This window comes from Columba livia, chromosome 6, assembly GCF_036013475.1.
Source record: "Columba livia isolate bColLiv1 breed racing homer chromosome 6, bColLiv1.pat.W.v2, whole genome shotgun sequence".
NCBI classification, from domain to species: domain Eukaryota; kingdom Metazoa; phylum Chordata; class Aves; order Columbiformes; family Columbidae; genus Columba; species Columba livia.
In genome coordinates this window covers 14,301,223-14,317,238 of record NC_088607.1, presented here as the reverse complement: position 1 = coordinate 14,317,238, position 16,016 = coordinate 14,301,223, and the positions used below count along the sequence as shown (strand labels likewise).

The 16,016-nt window shown below is 51.3% G+C and overlaps 1 protein-coding gene across 3 annotated transcripts; it reads left to right on the top strand.

Annotated features, from left to right (window-relative positions):
* The first annotated feature begins 1,724 nt into the window (after positions 1-1,724).
* On the top strand, positions 1,725-15,736 carry MFSD13A (major facilitator superfamily domain containing 13A). Of its 3 annotated transcripts, none has more exons than XM_021295892.2 (9): positions 1,725-1,881; positions 7,958-8,226; positions 8,694-8,773; positions 9,571-10,020; positions 10,919-11,036; positions 12,052-12,148; positions 12,873-13,044; positions 13,606-13,799; positions 14,018-15,736. In XM_021295892.2, exons 2-9 carry the CDS (start codon positions 8,062-8,064, stop codon positions 14,269-14,271), a joined length of 1,530 nt encoding a protein of 509 aa, XP_021151567.2. In that variant the 5' UTR covers positions 1,725-1,881; positions 7,958-8,061; the 3' UTR covers positions 14,272-15,736. The 3 variants fall into 3 exon arrangements, with proteins under 3 accessions (XP_021151567.2, XP_064923228.1, XP_064923227.1); XM_065067156.1 differs by lacking the exon at positions 1,725-1,881 and adding an exon at positions 1,889-4,862; XM_065067155.1 differs by lacking the exon at positions 1,725-1,881 and adding an exon at positions 1,889-7,679.
* Positions 15,737-16,016: the final 280 nt, after the last annotated feature.

Genomic DNA, 16,016 nt, shown 5'->3' with positions numbered 1-16,016 from the left:
AAACTTGTTTAGGAAGTTATATTGATATTGGGAACTAACATTTTAAGGGTTAAGCAACTATATAATAAGGGCCTACTAACAAGCTAACATTTTAAACCACATTATTAATATCTAGTTTAGAGCTGTATGTAACTAATTGTGCTAAAAAAAGCAGGACTTCATTAAATGCCGAGATTAGAAGTTTTGCAGCACCAGCTGCAACCTTGAGGAGACAAGATAGCCAAGATTTACAGCAAAAAGGGGGCGCCAGTCTGGTTTCAGTCGGTTTGGTAGCTTGGGTTCCAGCCAGTTCCTCCTAATAAGCCAAAGGGAAAAAGCTCACTGTGACGAAGCTGAAGGAGCCTTCATCCAAAGACACCTAAAGACCCTTCCTCAAATTCACCAAGTGACATTGTGCAGGCGCAACAGGGGAGGGTCAAGGAGGGGAATATGTAAATGGTTATCTGAGACTCATTTTAATAAAAAGCGGGAAAGGTCATGAATATGTATAGGTGTTTCTGGGGTCATTATGAATATGTAATACCATACTGTATTTAAGCACACTTCTTATTGTTAAAAGTGTGTGTGTTGGGTGGAGTGAATCCCCCGCGCACCCAGCGCTGTTTTGCTTATGCTCTAATGAACACGTGTTTAAGGAATACAAGGAATTGGATTAAATGTTGTTTATCCATAGAAAAAGAGTAAGTTATTTATTTATTTCACTAGTAAGTCTAATACACAAAAATGTTGGTAAGTAATAGGATGCGATGCTACTTTTCAATTAGGCTTTTACCTCAGATTTCCCTGGTAAAATCTGTGAATAGTTGGGTGGGAGCAACTGTTGTGGTACGAGGTGGAAGAGGATGTATACATGAGAAACAGGAGTTGCTTCTTTGAGAGAAGGCCCCAAAGAGAGAACTTAAATAATAAAGGGCAATTAACTGTCTCTATTTTGTGAAATATATGGAATGTAATGTAAATAAACATTGGGAGATAAGTAAGCACATTTAAGTACATTTACATTGAGAGTGGTGAAACACTGTCCCAGGTTGCCCAGAGAGGTGGTGCATGTCCCATCCCTGGTGACATCCCAGCCCAGGCTGGACGGGGCTCTGAGCAACCGGATCCCGGTGAAGATGTCCCTGATCGTGGCAGAGGGGGCTGGGTGAGCTTTGAAGGTCCCTTCCAACCTGAACTATTCTGTGATAAGTAGCTGATAACTAAGGCCAGAGACAGGCAGTGTATGTGATGGATTACAGGAGGGCTACCTGCCCCCCGGGCAGCAGTGTGCATTGCTTTGTTTACACTTTGTCACTTTGCAGCTTGGCACAGTGCTCTTTTGAGGCTCCCTTGGAGCAGTTCAAGGTGTTTAAGGTAAAAATGCACCAAGAGTCCAGCTGCTATCACCAAGAAGCATCCTGTGTTTCCCGGCCCGTTCCTTCTCCAGCCCTACAATGCCAGAGAGAGGAGTGGAAGGCTGCGGGGCAGCCTGCCCAGTGGAGCACACCCCGGGGGACGAGCCCTGGGTGGCGGGACCCAGCCCGCAGCCTTCGCGCCGCCGGGTGCCCCCGGCCCAGCAGCGTTTCCATGGCGACAGGCGCCGCGCGAGCCAGATGGACCATAGAGGAGCTGGCCCGCTCTGCCTAGAAAGGCCCCGGGGAGCCCTTCCCGACTGCGACTCGTGTTCGCTGAGGGGCGGGGCTAATACAAATGAGGCGGCCGAGGCGGCCGGCGCGGTTTTCAGCTGCTTCCCGGCGAGGTGACCTCACACGAGATGGCGGCCGAGAGGGGGTGGCTTCACTTGCCAGGACACAAGATGGCCTCAGGAGGTGGCTGGGCGCGCATGCGCGGATGTGCCGTTCGGCGGCGGGACGGCGGGGGCAGCGCCGGTAACGGAGGCAGGTAGGAGGCGCTGAGGGGATGGCTGCGGGGAGGGATGCGGTGCCTTGCGTCCTCCACCCCGATGCCGGCCTGGGTTTGTTCCCCCGCTTGCAGTGGGGCCGTCTGAGCGGGGTGGGGGATACCCTCCTCTCCTCAATGCAGTGGGGCCGTCCGGGTGGGGATTCCCCCCAGTGGCGCCGCCCGTGCGGTGAGAGGTTCCCCCCCTCTCTGCAGTGGTAGAGCCCCGCTGTGGCCCTCCCTGTGTTACAGTGGACGAGCTCATGTGGGCCTAGGGGGTGCCGTCCCTCTCTGCTGTCAGTGCTCGTGGGCAGGGGCCTTAGTCTGTCTGTCCCTGCTCTGGAGCTGGTCGAGGTCTGGCTCTCACATCCTCGCAGAGTCTCGGCAAGGAGAGATGGCCCTGGCATCACCCCACCCAACCTGGAGGTGTGGAGCGGGATTTGGCTGCCATGTCACTGTCACATCTTCCCCTCGCATGGCAGCACAACCCCAGACGGGCCTTTGGCTGCCATGGAGCCTGAGCCCAGTGGGAAATGCTGGCTGTGCCCTGCCCAGCCACTGCATCCTCTGCTGGAGCTGCCAGGCGTCCCCTCAGCGTGGCGGGACCTGCGGGTGGGCTGCTGTGGGTGGCACAGCTGCTTGGGCTTGTCCTCTTGGTAGCCAAAGAAATGGCGTCCCCATCTGCGGCCTTGCCCTGCAGGCACCACTTGCTCCCTGCATTCCTCCCCACCATGGGTGACGTTGGCTGCTTTGGTTTGTGACCTGTGTCTGTGTTTATCAGGCCCAGAAGTCACAGAGATCTCTGGTGGCCTTGGCAGCTGGACTTCCTTTGGCCCTTTAGTTAGCAGCATGAGGCTGGTGGCCGAAGCCAGGGAGTAGAAGGGAGGTGGCAGCTTCTTTGAACAGTTTGTGTTGGTGAAAAGTCTCCCTGGTGAGAGAAGATGGAGATACTGTAGCAGGAGCTCCCAGGTTACATGGGCAAAGCAGTAAACCAGACCTCTCGCCTGTGCTTCCTGTTATGTCTTAACAAGAACAGGCTCAACATGTGCAGTAATCTCATCCTCTGCCTTCTGTGATTCCATTCTTGGGAGTTTTCTGTAAGGGTTTCACATTTACTTCCAAATCTGTAATTTAGGCCACGGTTACCTGGCAATGGCTCCCGTAGCAGTGGTGTGGAAGTCTGCTATAGGATTAGCACTTATGCGAATGGTAACATCGCGGGAAAACAGTTCTTTATCTAATATGTTCTTCTTATACTGTAAAACAATGAAATGCTAAGAAAAGGGATGCAGCTTGCTGTTAAGTTAAATGCCTTACCAGATTCCAAGACTATGAGATCTACCCGGTTACCTCTATTAACCAACCTTGTAATCTCATTACAGAATGAGATCTGATTTAATGAGATTGCTCTGCGGGAACACAGTTCCATAGAAACTACCAGCTGGTTCAAGGTGTTAATTGTTGTCTGTGTGGCAGTTCTGTTGACGTGTATGGACTCTGCAGGAGTGCTGGAAGCACGTGATTGCTTGTTGTAAGAAGGGTATTACCAAATCTCTCATGATACAGAGCCATCTGTGATTGTTGAATTAGTAAACAGTGCTGGGAGGTGCCCTCAGAGTCCCTTTGCAGTGACACGTTTCCTTGCGTGATCCAGGTGGCGTCAGGTTTTCAAGGGCTTTATTGCTTTACAATTCAGATACTGGGCTGCTGGGGGTCTGGGGAGTTCGTTTCACTCTGTCAGCATGTGGGTTATATGAGGAAATGTGGAGTTAGGATTTCAGAACATGGAGAAACTGAGAGTCTTGGAGAAGAGGGCGTATGGAATCAAATCTGGTCAGAGTAGCCTAATTTTGTGCAGTATGTCTAGATAGGAGCTTTCCTGGGATAGGATTTTGAGACTTTTTTTGGTTTAAGTGGAGTCTCTTTCAGTTTCAGTCAATGAAATAGTTCTGTGGATGGATTTCTCTCTACTGAACAGAGTCCTGCCAGAGTCTAAGTAGCTCCATGGTGTGCAGACCCACGGGTGTGTCTGTGCTTCAGGGGCCTCCTGGGGTACCACGCGCTGGGTAGGAAGGAGCGTGCAGAACCTGGTCTGTGCTTACAAAACAGACTTGTCACTGGTGGATTAGGCCAACCAGAGGAAAACATCCACATCTGTGTCCTCTGCCTGAGAATGTCGCTTATGGGACCTGTCAGGAATCAATGTACCCAGCACCAGACGCTGTGCTGGGACAGGTCACAGGGCAGCAGGTTTGTCGTGGGCACAGCTCCAGCCTGGCTTCCCTGGGGCTGGACCACCAGCCACTCAGTCCTATCTGGCCATGAGGAATGTCTGGAAATTGGGTGCCCTTTTGGGTGGCTTATCTAGCTGATGGATTTATTGTCTAGTGGATGCAAGGGCACAGAGCTGTTGTATTTTTCTAGTCAGCTACACAAAATCCAGACTATGCAGCAGAGGTAGCATAGTGGCAGCTGGAGCAAGCACAGATGTATCCTAAAGTAGTATTTGGAATATTCCAGCCTGCATTACCCATATAGTGGAGAATGAGTGAGAGACTCATCCTGCTACTGCGGTCAGGTCTGCAGATGACTATTTCAGGTTCCTGAGTGGCAACTGCAGCATATAGGAATTGTCTGGCCCCGCTTAAAAGACTGGGTTAGGCCAAGATTCACGTATGCGTCTCTGCTGCCAACTTGGTACAACCAGCTTCCGCTGTGGAAGGCTGGAGCTCAGCTTTGTTGTAAGGCCAAAGAGTTGCTGAGTTGCTGTGGGACACGATGACTTGTGAATCCAGCTGTGAGCTGGCTGGGAGGTTGGAGCAGATGTGCGAGCCCCAAGCTGTGGTGTGTTTCCAGCCACCGTACGCCAGCGCTCTCAAACAAAAGCAACGCTTTCCTGGTAGCCGGTATTCAAACATCCTTCTCAAGGAGATAAGATCTGCAAACGTCACTGGCAGGAGCAACGCCAGATGTCAGATGCGGAGGTGGGAGTTTCTGAAATAAAGCCTTGTTACTTTCTAATTTACGAGCTTGTTGCTTTATGAGTGTGCGTTAGAAGTTCAGCAGGAATGAATGATAGCTATTCCCTCCTGCAGCTCCTCTTCCCATCACTACTTAAAGCCTAATGTTGAAAAGTTCTGACATACTCCATGAGTAATTTCCATCCCAAGGAAAAGGTTATGAAAATACCAGTGTGGCAGGCTTAAATAGTGCAATGCTTTGGATGTAGAAGCAAAATTGACTTTTTACGGACAGCTATGATTTGTTACTTTTCATCTGCACGTTTGAAGATGGGGAGGGAAAATAAAAAACTAAAAAATTACCTAACAACTATCCCAGCAAAGTGAAATCACTTACAAATGTCAGCTGGCTGGAGGAGTTGCACATCTGTCAGGGAGTGACGAGAGAGAAGAAGGCGAGAAGTGGAATTTTGCCTTATTTAAACAGCGCCGTAGCATATAAACGACAAAATGTGGTGTCTCTGGAAACTTCAGCAGCTGTGGCTTGTGCATCATGTGCTTAGTGAAGCACCATTTGGATGGGTACACGTGTAAAGTGCAGCACTAAGGACCAAGCCTAGCGCAGGCTTTGCTTTCAAGCAGGCATTGGGTAGCAAAGCCAAGTCCAGGTTTAGGTTTAGCACTGCCCTGGGGGGTCAGACCCCATGTTCTGCCCCATGGCAGCAGCAGGAGATGCTATTTAGGGGGAGAGCACGAGAGCCGGGCTGCTGGCTGGGGGCCTTTCTGCTCGTCCATGCCCAGCACGCGAATTCCTCAGATTAGGGATGCTAGAGGGAATAGCACCTCTGCAACCTTCTTTGGCAGCAGAAGTCAGGTGTTTGCTACCTGACAGGTAAAGAAGTATTTTTGTGTGCTTTAAATTGATATCCTGCTAGTTACAGTGGATGCTCCCAGCTCTTGTGTCCTGTCACACAATAGTTCCACCTTCACCTTATCCACCGTAAACCTCGGTCGTGTACCCCTTCAGCCTTTCCTCTCTGCCTGGAGTCCCAGCTGTTCAGTCTCTCCTCAGCTCCCTCAGTCCCTGCATCGCTTGAGTTGACCTTCTTTGATCTCCCTCATCTCTGTGCCTCAGGAAGTTTGTTGTAAGGTTAGATGTGCACACAGTTGTCAAGGTTTGGATATGCAGAGGTTTCATGTGGTGTAAAATGATACTGTCCATGTGTGCTCCATCCCATTCAAGAGGGCACCCAGCTCTCTGGTGGCTTCATCTGCCCGTGAGCCAGTTCCCTGAGCCAGAAGGCTCTTGGGGAGAGAGAGCGCTCATCAGTGGGTCAGTTGGCTGAGCTCTCCCTTCTTAACCTTTCTTTTTACACATCACAAATTCTTGATTTCTTTTCAATTAATGACCGCGCAAAACGCAATTTCCCCTTGAGGCTGCTCATCTGTCTTTAATTACACCCATAAAAGTTCACTGTCTGGCTGAGATCCCCTCCAAGCAGTGTCTTAGCTGTGTCTGGCGGTGGGTTTTGGCGTGGCGGGGACGCAGGACGGTGGCTCAGCTCCACGAGGGCTCTGCAGTTGGATCCAGTTGAGGTCTAGCGCTTTGGCCGGGAGTGGAGCTGCTGTGCGGTTTCAATCTAGTGATGTAATTGACTGGAACAAATGCTGTTCCTGCTTCTTCTGAACTAGTTATGAGGAATTCCTTGGGATAGGCAGAGTGGATGGTTATTTTTGCTTTTCTAGTCTTGCCTAGAAGTGGTCAGACTCGTGGCTTTTGGGAAATGCTGAATGGGACTAGAGTTTCATTGGTTTTCATACCTAGCGATTTATTCTTCCCGTTGAGCTTCCGTTTGGACTTGCTGCCGCTGATGTCGCAAGCCCAAGAAGGCTAGCGTGGTGCGTAGTTTCCCATTTCTGACGTGCTTATTCTTATCCTACGTTGTGAAGTTGTCCCCGTGACATGTCCGAGCTGAGTGAGTGCAGACCCTGGGGGGCTGAAACAGGAGTGATTTCAGCCCTTTCTCTTGGTTGTGACAGCATTAAGACCCTGTTGTCACCCATCATGCATATGCTCTGAACAGGGCTTCTTAGGATGGCACGGGCTGGAGAAGCTGGCATGCACTGATGTAAGGACCCTTAACATCTTACCAGACACACAAGTGCCTCTGAAGAGGTGCCTTGTGTTTTGTCTTTGATCTGTAGTGACTTCAGAGTGAGAGGGAACTCGGTCTAAAAAGCACACGAGTATATTGAGGGAGGACCGTGTTCCCACATCTGGTCCATGCTGGTGTGGGGAGTCCTCCCCTCACACCTCAGCCCCTTGTGAATGTACAGTGACTTGTTCTGGTATAAACCTGCTGTTTCCATTTATTTCCTTATATGTTGCTGTCCAGCCAAAGCATCTTTGTCTCAAACACTGATCCTAAAATTCAGGCCACCCCAAGACAAGCTGGACAGCTGCTAAGTGACTTTTGATTGCCTTTATTGCATGACAGGAGTGTGTCCACTGCGTGCTGTCATGTTCTAGTTGTGTCTTGTCATGCCACAAAGCAGCAACGCTGCTTGCCATAAATAACTGCCGTCTGAGCCAGCCCAGGTGCAGTCAGCTGTGACTGCGGGGGGAAGCAGTGCGCACGTGTGGCATTACCTCACAGCTGCTGTGTTTTATTTGGCTAAAATTTACACTGGTATCTAAAAACGTCAGTGACTACGTGTATTTTTTTGAAGGCTGCTTTGTTTTCTTTTCAGCTGTATAACTTAATTCCTCCTCTGACTTTGCCTTTTAAGAGCTGGGAAGAGCTAATCGGCTACTTGCTGGATAACAAAGAACATGACAGGGTAAAGGACGGGGCAGCCTCCTCACGAGGAGACAGTTGTACCTTCGGGAGACCGCAGCCTGGCCTCAGCTTAGTGAAACAGCTTTAGTGCAGCAGACAGCTTCTAGCCTCTTAAATCCCCTCCAATCCACTTTTGAACAGCTCCTCAAAGCAATACGAATTCTGATCTCTGCAGGCAAAGATTTATCAATTAATTTGATTCAACTTTTAATTAAGAAATTGAACCTGGTTTCATTGGCGTGGGTTGGTTGGTTGGTTTGTTTGTTTTCTCTCTTGCAGGAGCAACAATGGATTGGCCCCAACAAAGGTGTAGCAGGTGTTGGGATGAGACATCCCATCTGAAATGGAGGTGATCAAGGGAGCTGAACGTCAACTGCACCAACATGGGGTTGCGACTGTTGGCTTGGCTTTTTCATTTGCCCACTGCAGTGATCTACGGGTCTCTGTCGCTCTTTGTTTCCATTTTGCACAACGTATTCCTCCTGTACTACGTGGACACCTTTGTCTCTGTTTACAAGATTGATAAACTGTCCTTTTGGATAGGAGAGGTGAGTCTTTTCCGTAGGCTTCTGCCCTCTTAAGTAAGAAATTCTGAAACCGAGACCACTCCTTGTGAGAGGTGTGAAGAGTGTTAGTTGCAAGAGCAGTGTTACCCTTTGGAGAAGGGAGCAAGGGACCCTTCCAAGTGCTGAGCTGGGCTTTCCAGTTTGTCTCACTTACATAAAGGTAGAACAAGCTGTGATAGAAAACACAGACTTTGTTCTTAAGACTGCCTTTCCTCTGGGGATGCTGAGGTGTTTCACAAGCAGGAAAAACCACTGGCCTTGCTGTGTTGACCTGGCAGCTGCCCCAGACAGGGGGATCGAACAGCAGTGATGGGGCAGGGAAGGTGCTCTGGGGTGGTTCCTGCTGCTCGTTCACTGTGCCAGCTCAGCCCTGCTTGCTTTGCTAACAGAACAGAGGCTTTGAGTGAGCTGTCCTGTGGTTTGTTTCACTGTCCTGTTTTCTTTCCTAGACAGTGTTTCTGATCTGGAACAGCCTCAATGATCCTCTGTTTGGCTGGCTGAGCGACCGAGTGTTCCTTAGCACGCAGCAGTAAGTTAAGTTCCACTTCCAGCAGAGGCTGGGAAGTTGCTTAGTCTCTGGGGGAGATGATGCAAAATTGGCAGTGTTAAAATGACAGTGTGGGAATGGTTTCTGGGGTGTGAAACTCTTATATACCTCCTTCTCCTGGCATCTTTGAAGTTTATAGTGCTCTTTGTGAGTTATTTTAGTACCCGGCTGTATAGAGGAAGTCACACATGTGTCGCGTAGATGTGACCCTAACCCTTAACAATCACCTGACTTATACAGAACCTAAAATATGTCATTTTAAATCTCAAGCCCCTGCTGTATGGCCAGGTCTCTTAGAGGGGTGCTGGAGAGTGTCTGTATGTTTTTTGGGAGGCACAAGGGGGGAAAGGACAGTTATTTCCACCTGGAATGCCTCAGACCAGTGGATCACTGTTGGTCTTTAGCATTTCTCATGTATTTACGTCAAGCTTGTAATGCAAATCATGGTGTGGCTTCCTGCAACTAGTAAAAATTACAAGTGCTCGTTGAAATAATTTTCATTGTACAAGGTGCGGACAGTGCAGTGCTATTAGGGAGAGGCTTGCTCTGGAGAAAAAACCAAAACAAACAACCCTTTCCTTCATGCTTTTTGGCCTTCTCAAACCCAAATTTTCAGTGCATTCAGATATTAGCTGAGAGAGTGTCTGTTGTGGGTGCTCATTACCTAAGCAAAAGCTGTATTTGTGTCTATGCCACTTACTTGACCTCTTTGGAGAGGGAGAATATGTGGTCATGTGGAATTTTGTCCAGATGTCTAAAGTATTTTTCTTCTGTTGCAGGCCAGGAGCAGAGATTTCCTCCCCAGAAGTAGTTCTGAAGAGGCTCAGAGCACTAAGTCACAATGGCCCCCTCTTTGCCATCTCCTTCCTGGCTTTCTGGGTTGCCTGGGCTCATCCTGGTTTGCAGTTCCTTCTTTGCCTTTGCATGTACGACAGCTTTCTCACCATGGTTGACCTCCATCACAACGCCTTGCTCGCAGACCTGGCTGTTTCAGCAAAAGACAGGACTAGCCTCAACTTCTACTGCTCCCTCTTCAGTGCCATAGGCTCCCTCTCTGTCTTCATGTCCTACGCAGTGTGGAACAAAGAGGACTTCTTTTCCTTTCGCATATTTTGCGTGGTGCTGGCCCTCTGCTCCATCATTGGTTTTACCCTGTCCACACAGCTGCTTCGTCAGCGGTTTGAGGCTGATGGGAAAGCAAAATGGGACCAGGAATCAACCCTAAAAGAGTAAGTGTCACCAGTTCTGCAGCAGGGAGAAAGGCCTGGCATAGATCTGCAGAGTTCTGTTATGCGCTGCAGCAAATAAAATCTGTGGTAAGATCCAGGACAAGGCAGACTTTTGTTAATCGTCTGTGGTTCTTGTCTGTTGATACAGTTTTCGGAATCGCCTCTGTCACACTGGCTTCTAAGGCCCTCTGAAAATACGACAAAACTGTCTCGTGACATCCCTGGCCCAAACTGGAGGCAGAGCCCTGACCTGCTGTATGAGTGTTTGGAATATGAAATGAGTTAATATCTAGAGCACCCAGTGAGGCCTGTGAGTGGCAAAATGTCAGAAGCAGCTTATCATGAAGGCATTCCTGCATGAGACCACCTCGCTGCCCATGTCCTGTGGAGTTGGACAAGCGAATGTCTCTTACCCTTTTGCTCGCTTTAGCTTCCTTATAGCAGCTGGGCTGCTGGTTGGCCACAATGCAGCTGGTTTTCCGCATTCAGCTCCCTTGCTTTTCCTTGGGCTGCCTTACTTGGTTATGAGCTGCCAGCATTTTGCTGTAGTAACACAGCACACCCTGATGTGATCTGCCACGTGAGCTAACTGCAGGGGTCTGGAAGAGAAGCATATGTGTAGTGGAATGGCTAATAAGAGGAGATTGCTTCTATGGACAGAAATCTGAATTTTGGGTTCAGAAGACAGATGTTCTTTGGGAGACCTGTTGCCTGTGGTTCTTGCTAGCAATAAGCAAACGTTGTTGTAGATTCTACTGGTTGCATTTTGTCCAGGGAGAGGGAAGGTTGGGATAGGAGCTGAGGAGAGACCGCTGCATCTACATGAGGAGAGCTGGGTGTGCTCCCCTGCTTGGTGTGAGGCATTTACAATTGCTTTTTTTTCCTCCTCTCTCTTCAGGCTGTACATTGAGAAACATTCTGTCCCCCAGGAGAAGAGGATCACCCTGGCAGAGTATCTCCAGCAGCTCTCCCGGCATCACAACTTCCTCTGGTTTGTCTGCATGAACCTCGTCCAGGTAGGCACAGCGGCGACATGTTTGTGATTCAGAGGATGAGTGCTGGCTCTGGCTTTTTGAGGAGGTGATACAGCAGTATGGGAATGCCCCAGGGAGGGCAAAGATATTTCCAGCACCCACTTGCTCTTGGAGCTTCCTGCATATGCTCCCTGGTTCAGCATCTGGTAGCCACTCTCCCCGCCTGTGACCTGAGGATGCTTCCTTGGCAAGCTGTGGGGTGCTCCTTTCCTATCTCCACAGTGCAGGCTGGATTACAGGGGCTGGTTGAGTTTTGTGCAGCCCATCTGGGGTATAGAAGCACAAGGCTGGGCTCATGGAAGGGATGAGTTCAGGAGTGCAGTTTGCTGGTGTTGACTATAAGCACAGTGTCGTCCTCCCTTCTGCTTTCCTGAGGCTCACATCACTGTTCTCACTGTCCACCTGGATCCACCTCCCAGCTGGCTTTTGCCATTTCTGTTCTTCATCCTCCTCAGTGATTGCCACCAAATGCTGGCAGCCTGCCCAGCTTTGTGTGCTGCAGGTACAGCTCCCATCTTCCTGCGTATCCCTCAATTCTCCTCAGGCAGGCTCTTGATGCTGGTCTGCATCTTTGTGTTCAAGCCTCGCTGCTGGCTTATCCTTGTCCTCCTGACAGCTGCTTCCTCCCTCCTGCCATGCCACTGTCCCCCTGAAACACTTGTGGTCACTGCTGTCACCTCCTTGCCCTGCCTGCCCCAGCAGCGCTGCGTGCTGAGCAGGAGCCCTGCGAGCAATGCCTCGGCAGCTGGGAAGTGGGGCTGACCCCTGGCAGGTGGTGGGCATGGTTGGTGGCATTGCAGCTTTGCAATCTCAAAGCCTACGCAGTCATAAACTCCACAGCCAAGCTCTTGCTTTGCTGAAGTACTCCAAGGCCCATCCTGCGTGGTCCCTTGGCACAGGGCTCCTAGGATAACAGAGCCCAGAGGGCTGTTAGCTTGTTCTGTCCTCTCTTACTGCTGTTCCAGCTGACCAGCTCATCTGCATGCTGCCTTCACAGGTTTTTCACTGCCACTTTAACAGCAACTTCTTCCCTCTGTTCCTGGAGCACCTGCTGTCAGACCAGATCTCTGTCTCTACTGGATCTTTCCTGCTTGGTGAGTCTTGGGTAGGACTGGAGGGAGCAGCTGGGTTAGGACCTGGCCTGAGTCTGGGTTCGCTCTTCCCAAACTCTGTCTGGGGAGAGGTGTGCTCACGTGCAGGTCTCTGGGATGTCAGATTCACACATGTGCGCACCCCACATGGTTCCCCAGGACTTCTGAGTTGTCCTTCCTGAGCACAGAAGTAATTGGGAGCATTTTCTAATGATGATGAGCCTGGTGTGCTGGACTCTGGCCTAGACTTCACAGAGGCGTTGCTCTGAGCGTTAGTGGGTGCAGATAGTGTCCCCAGCATGCAGCAGGGAACAGCCCTGAATTTAATCCCTTTCTCTGTGCTGCACATGGACCATTTACAGGCTGCTGGAGATATGTCCTGGAGTTACCCTGGGAGGGTTCTGTGTGGTCCAGGTCTGGTCACCCTGTCCTGTCCCTCATTTCTGCTCCAAGGCTGAGCCTCAGCCCCTGCATGACACTGGGGAAGTTGTTTCTTCCTTCCTGCCCATGAGGTTGATGGAAGGTGGCCTCCCTCGGCAGGAAGAGTGTGTGCTGTGCCACAAAGCCACTGAGTAAACCTTCTGCAGCATTTTGTATGTGCGTGGGTGCTCTTCTGTCTCCTCTGTCCTACAGCCCTGCTGGTGATAGCCAGCCTCTTCTCTCTTGGTAGCATTCCTGGGGAATACTGAAACTCCCTCAGGCTATTTGAGCCTTTGTCTCTCTTCAGGTGTTTCCTACATTGCCCCCCATCTCAACAACCTCTACTTCCTGTCCCTCTGCCGCCGCTGTGGGGTTTATGCTGTGGTTCGAGGACTCTTCTTCCTGAAGCTGACTCTCAGCGTTGTCATGCTTCTGGCAGGACCTGACCAGGTGTATCTGCTCTGCATCTTCATTGCCAGGTAGGCAGGCAGCGCTCACTTTTCCTACCCTCTGCTGTCAGGGAAGGGAAATGTCTCATCTCTGTTGTATGGAGAGGAGTGGGAGGCGCAGTGTACAGTAGTCAGAGTCACACAAAAGCCATGTGGCTTCCAGCTCTGACAGCACCCGACTGTGGGATGGATCACTGCAGAACCCACTGGCTGTGCCTGCAGCAGAGCGAGTGAGGGAGCAATGTTCAGGAAAGAGACTTGGAAGGGCTGTTGGCAGCCTGCAGCATCCTCTCCCAGCTCTGCAGCTTGCCTGGGGCCACAGCCCTCAGTAGGTGCCACGGCTGCCTGTGAGCCTCTGGCCCAGTGTGTCCTGTCCCCAGGACTGTGTGGCTGCTCAGAACTGATCCAAGGCATCGCTGCAAGGTACACAAGGCTTATTGCTAGCAGCACTCCTTCCCTCTAACCAGGGCTTCTGAAATTCTTTAAGTGTGGGGGAACCTTTCTCACCCTCTTTCCATTTTTCTCTGATCTCTTACCTCCTCCCATTGTTTCTTGATGCCCCTATTCAGTTCTTTGCCTGTTGTTCTGCAGCAACCGGGTGTTCACAGAAGGGACCTGTAAGTTGCTCAACCTGGTGGTGACTGATTTGGTGGATGAGGATCTAGTCCTGAACCGTAGGAAGCAGGCAGCCTCCGCACTGCTCTTTGGGATGGTGGCTTTGGTCACCAAGCCAGGCCAGACCTTCGCCCCTCTGATCGGCACCTGGCTGCTCTGTGCATACACAGGTAAGGCTGCTCCTGGGGACAGCAGCAGGGCAGGAGAGGGTGGACCTGTGACTTCAGTGTGCTCTCCACTATGTCCTGCACCTGGGTGGGCGTGGAGGGCTCTTCCTTTTTGCTAAGCTGTGCCTGGTCTCTGCATCTCCAAGGCCAGTCGCTCAGAGAGAATGGATAAGGGTCCATCTCCACTGTCCCCAGCCTCACAAACTCTTCTCTGCCATCAGGCTACGACATCTTCCAGCGCAACCCCTTGAGCAACGTGGTGAGTGCCCAGCCGAAGCTGGAGTCTGCCGCAGCCTTGGAGCCAACTCTTCGCCAGGGTTGCTTTTACCTCCTTGTCTTCGTGCCCATCGCATGTGCACTGCTGCAGCTCCTCAGCTGGTCCCAGTTCAGCTTGCATGGGAAGCGTCTGCAGATGGTGAAGGCCCAGCGCCAAAGCCTGACGGAAGGCCGAGCACCAGAGGTCAAAACGATCTAGGGGTGTCTGAGTCCCTGGGGCGCTGCTGGTTCCAGGCTGGTGCAGGACTGCAGGCTAAGCGCAGGGATTGCGGGCTGAGAAACCCTGAGGTTTAGGGTTCAACTGTGAAATGCTGTCATGACAATGTTTACTCATTCCGGGAGGTGGTCATCAAGGAAGGCAGAGTTGTTCAGTGGCACGGGCCTGGGATAGATCGCTTGGCCGCAGGAGCAAGATGATTTTATCCCAGGCTGGCCTGGGGAGCAGAGGGCTGCTCATCCCAGCAGGGAGGTGCTGGGTTGCAGTGTGGGCTAGAGACAGACGCATCCGTGGTGCAGTCCTCTGCCCTGGGCATGGCCCTGGGGAGCCGCAGCCTCTCCAGCTGAGCAGGAGGCTGCACAGGGAGCACAGAAGAGGCTGCTTTACAAGACCTTGCCAGAGCCCTGCAGCTTTGGGGAGTGGAGTGGGAGGCACCTGAGGGGGACCAAGTGACCCAGGGGAAGAGCAGGGTCAAGAGGACCCTGAAGGCCTCAACCTCTCCCACATAGTTTTGCAGTTCTTGGACCAAATCAGTTCTTATGTGTTTCTTGTTTCCAGGACAATATCCCGCGCAGCCAGGGTCTGCTGGCTGTGCTTATTTTATGCTGAGGCTTCCTCTGTGGCTTTGCAGGGAGAGTTGTTGGTGGGCTGGGAAAGGCACAGGGCTTGAGCTGGGCTCAGAGCACTGAGCTGGAACATCTCATCATGTTGCCTGTGTTTATCCCTCCTCTCCCCTCCCCTGCCCCCGAGGTCAGGGAACCACCCCCTGATGGAGCCGAAGCCCTCCCTGCTCAGGCCGGCAGAGGAGACCCAGTGGTGCAGCCTGGTTATTTTCCCTCCCACAGGGGGAGAGCACAGCCTGGAGGAGACACCAGGTCTTGCTTTTGTGCCTTCAATTCCTCTTAAGAGCCTGTTTGACATAATGCTGGGCAGTCACAGGGTCGAGATTTTACCTCTCTGCAGAGACAGACACCTCAGCTCCTCTCCACTTGAAATGGTGGCCCAGAGTTTGACCATCTCACCTGGCTGCTGAGCCATGGACCCAAGGAGGAGAGCAGGGGGTTTAGTCTTTGATTCTGGGTGGGAGTATTTGGGGCAGGTTGTCACTGAAGGGTCTCAGTCCCTGCAGCGTGTTTGGGGGCAGGTGGAGATGTGCCAAAGCAGAGCTCTGCCCCGTGCTGCCTGCAGAAAGGGGGTGCAGGCAGCATTCGAAAGCTGTTGTGCTGAGGGACAGGCTGTTTGTGTTTAGTGCCAGGTTCCCTCTGCGGTCTCAGCCTGCAAACCTGCCATCTCGCCTCAGGACGTGGCTGCCTTCTGCCTTGGACCAAGGTGTTCCTGCCATGAGGCTTCTGTAGCTCTTGATGGTTCAATTGCAAGTTATTTGTGCAACTTCTAATCAAGTTTGAGAATGATTCATTTCATAAATTAAAGATGATCTTTTCTGTAATGTTTGGTGATTCTTTTTTAACAGGTGGGTCACACCTGGCTGGGTTTATGTTGTGCTGTGGTTGTATAGGAGAAAAACAGCAAAACGGTGCTGGGGCTTGGCCGTTTTGGGGAGGCCGTCAGTGCAGCCCAGGGCTGCAGCCCAGGCCTCTCCTCCCTCAGCTCAACAGCCAGATCAGGAAGGTAATCCTGGACCAGAAATGGTGCCTCCTCGCAGAGATTGGCCAGCAACAGTTCTGCACAGGCAAGAGAAGAACGCAGGTTACCTCCTGAAAATTGCA

Bases quoted from the DNA above. Each gene is read 5' to 3' on its own strand.
- MFSD13A (XM_021295892.2), top strand. From the start codon at position 8,062: ATGGGGTTGCGACTGTTGGCTTGGCTTTTTCATTTGCCCACTGCAGTG. The intron at 11,037-12,051 runs GTAGGCACAGCG...CTGCCTTCACAG, and splicing joins TCTGCATGAACCTCGTCCAG to GTTTTTCACTGCCACTTTAA. The intron at 12,149-12,872 runs GTGAGTCTTGGG...GTCTCTCTTCAG, and splicing joins TACTGGATCTTTCCTGCTTG to GTGTTTCCTACATTGCCCCC.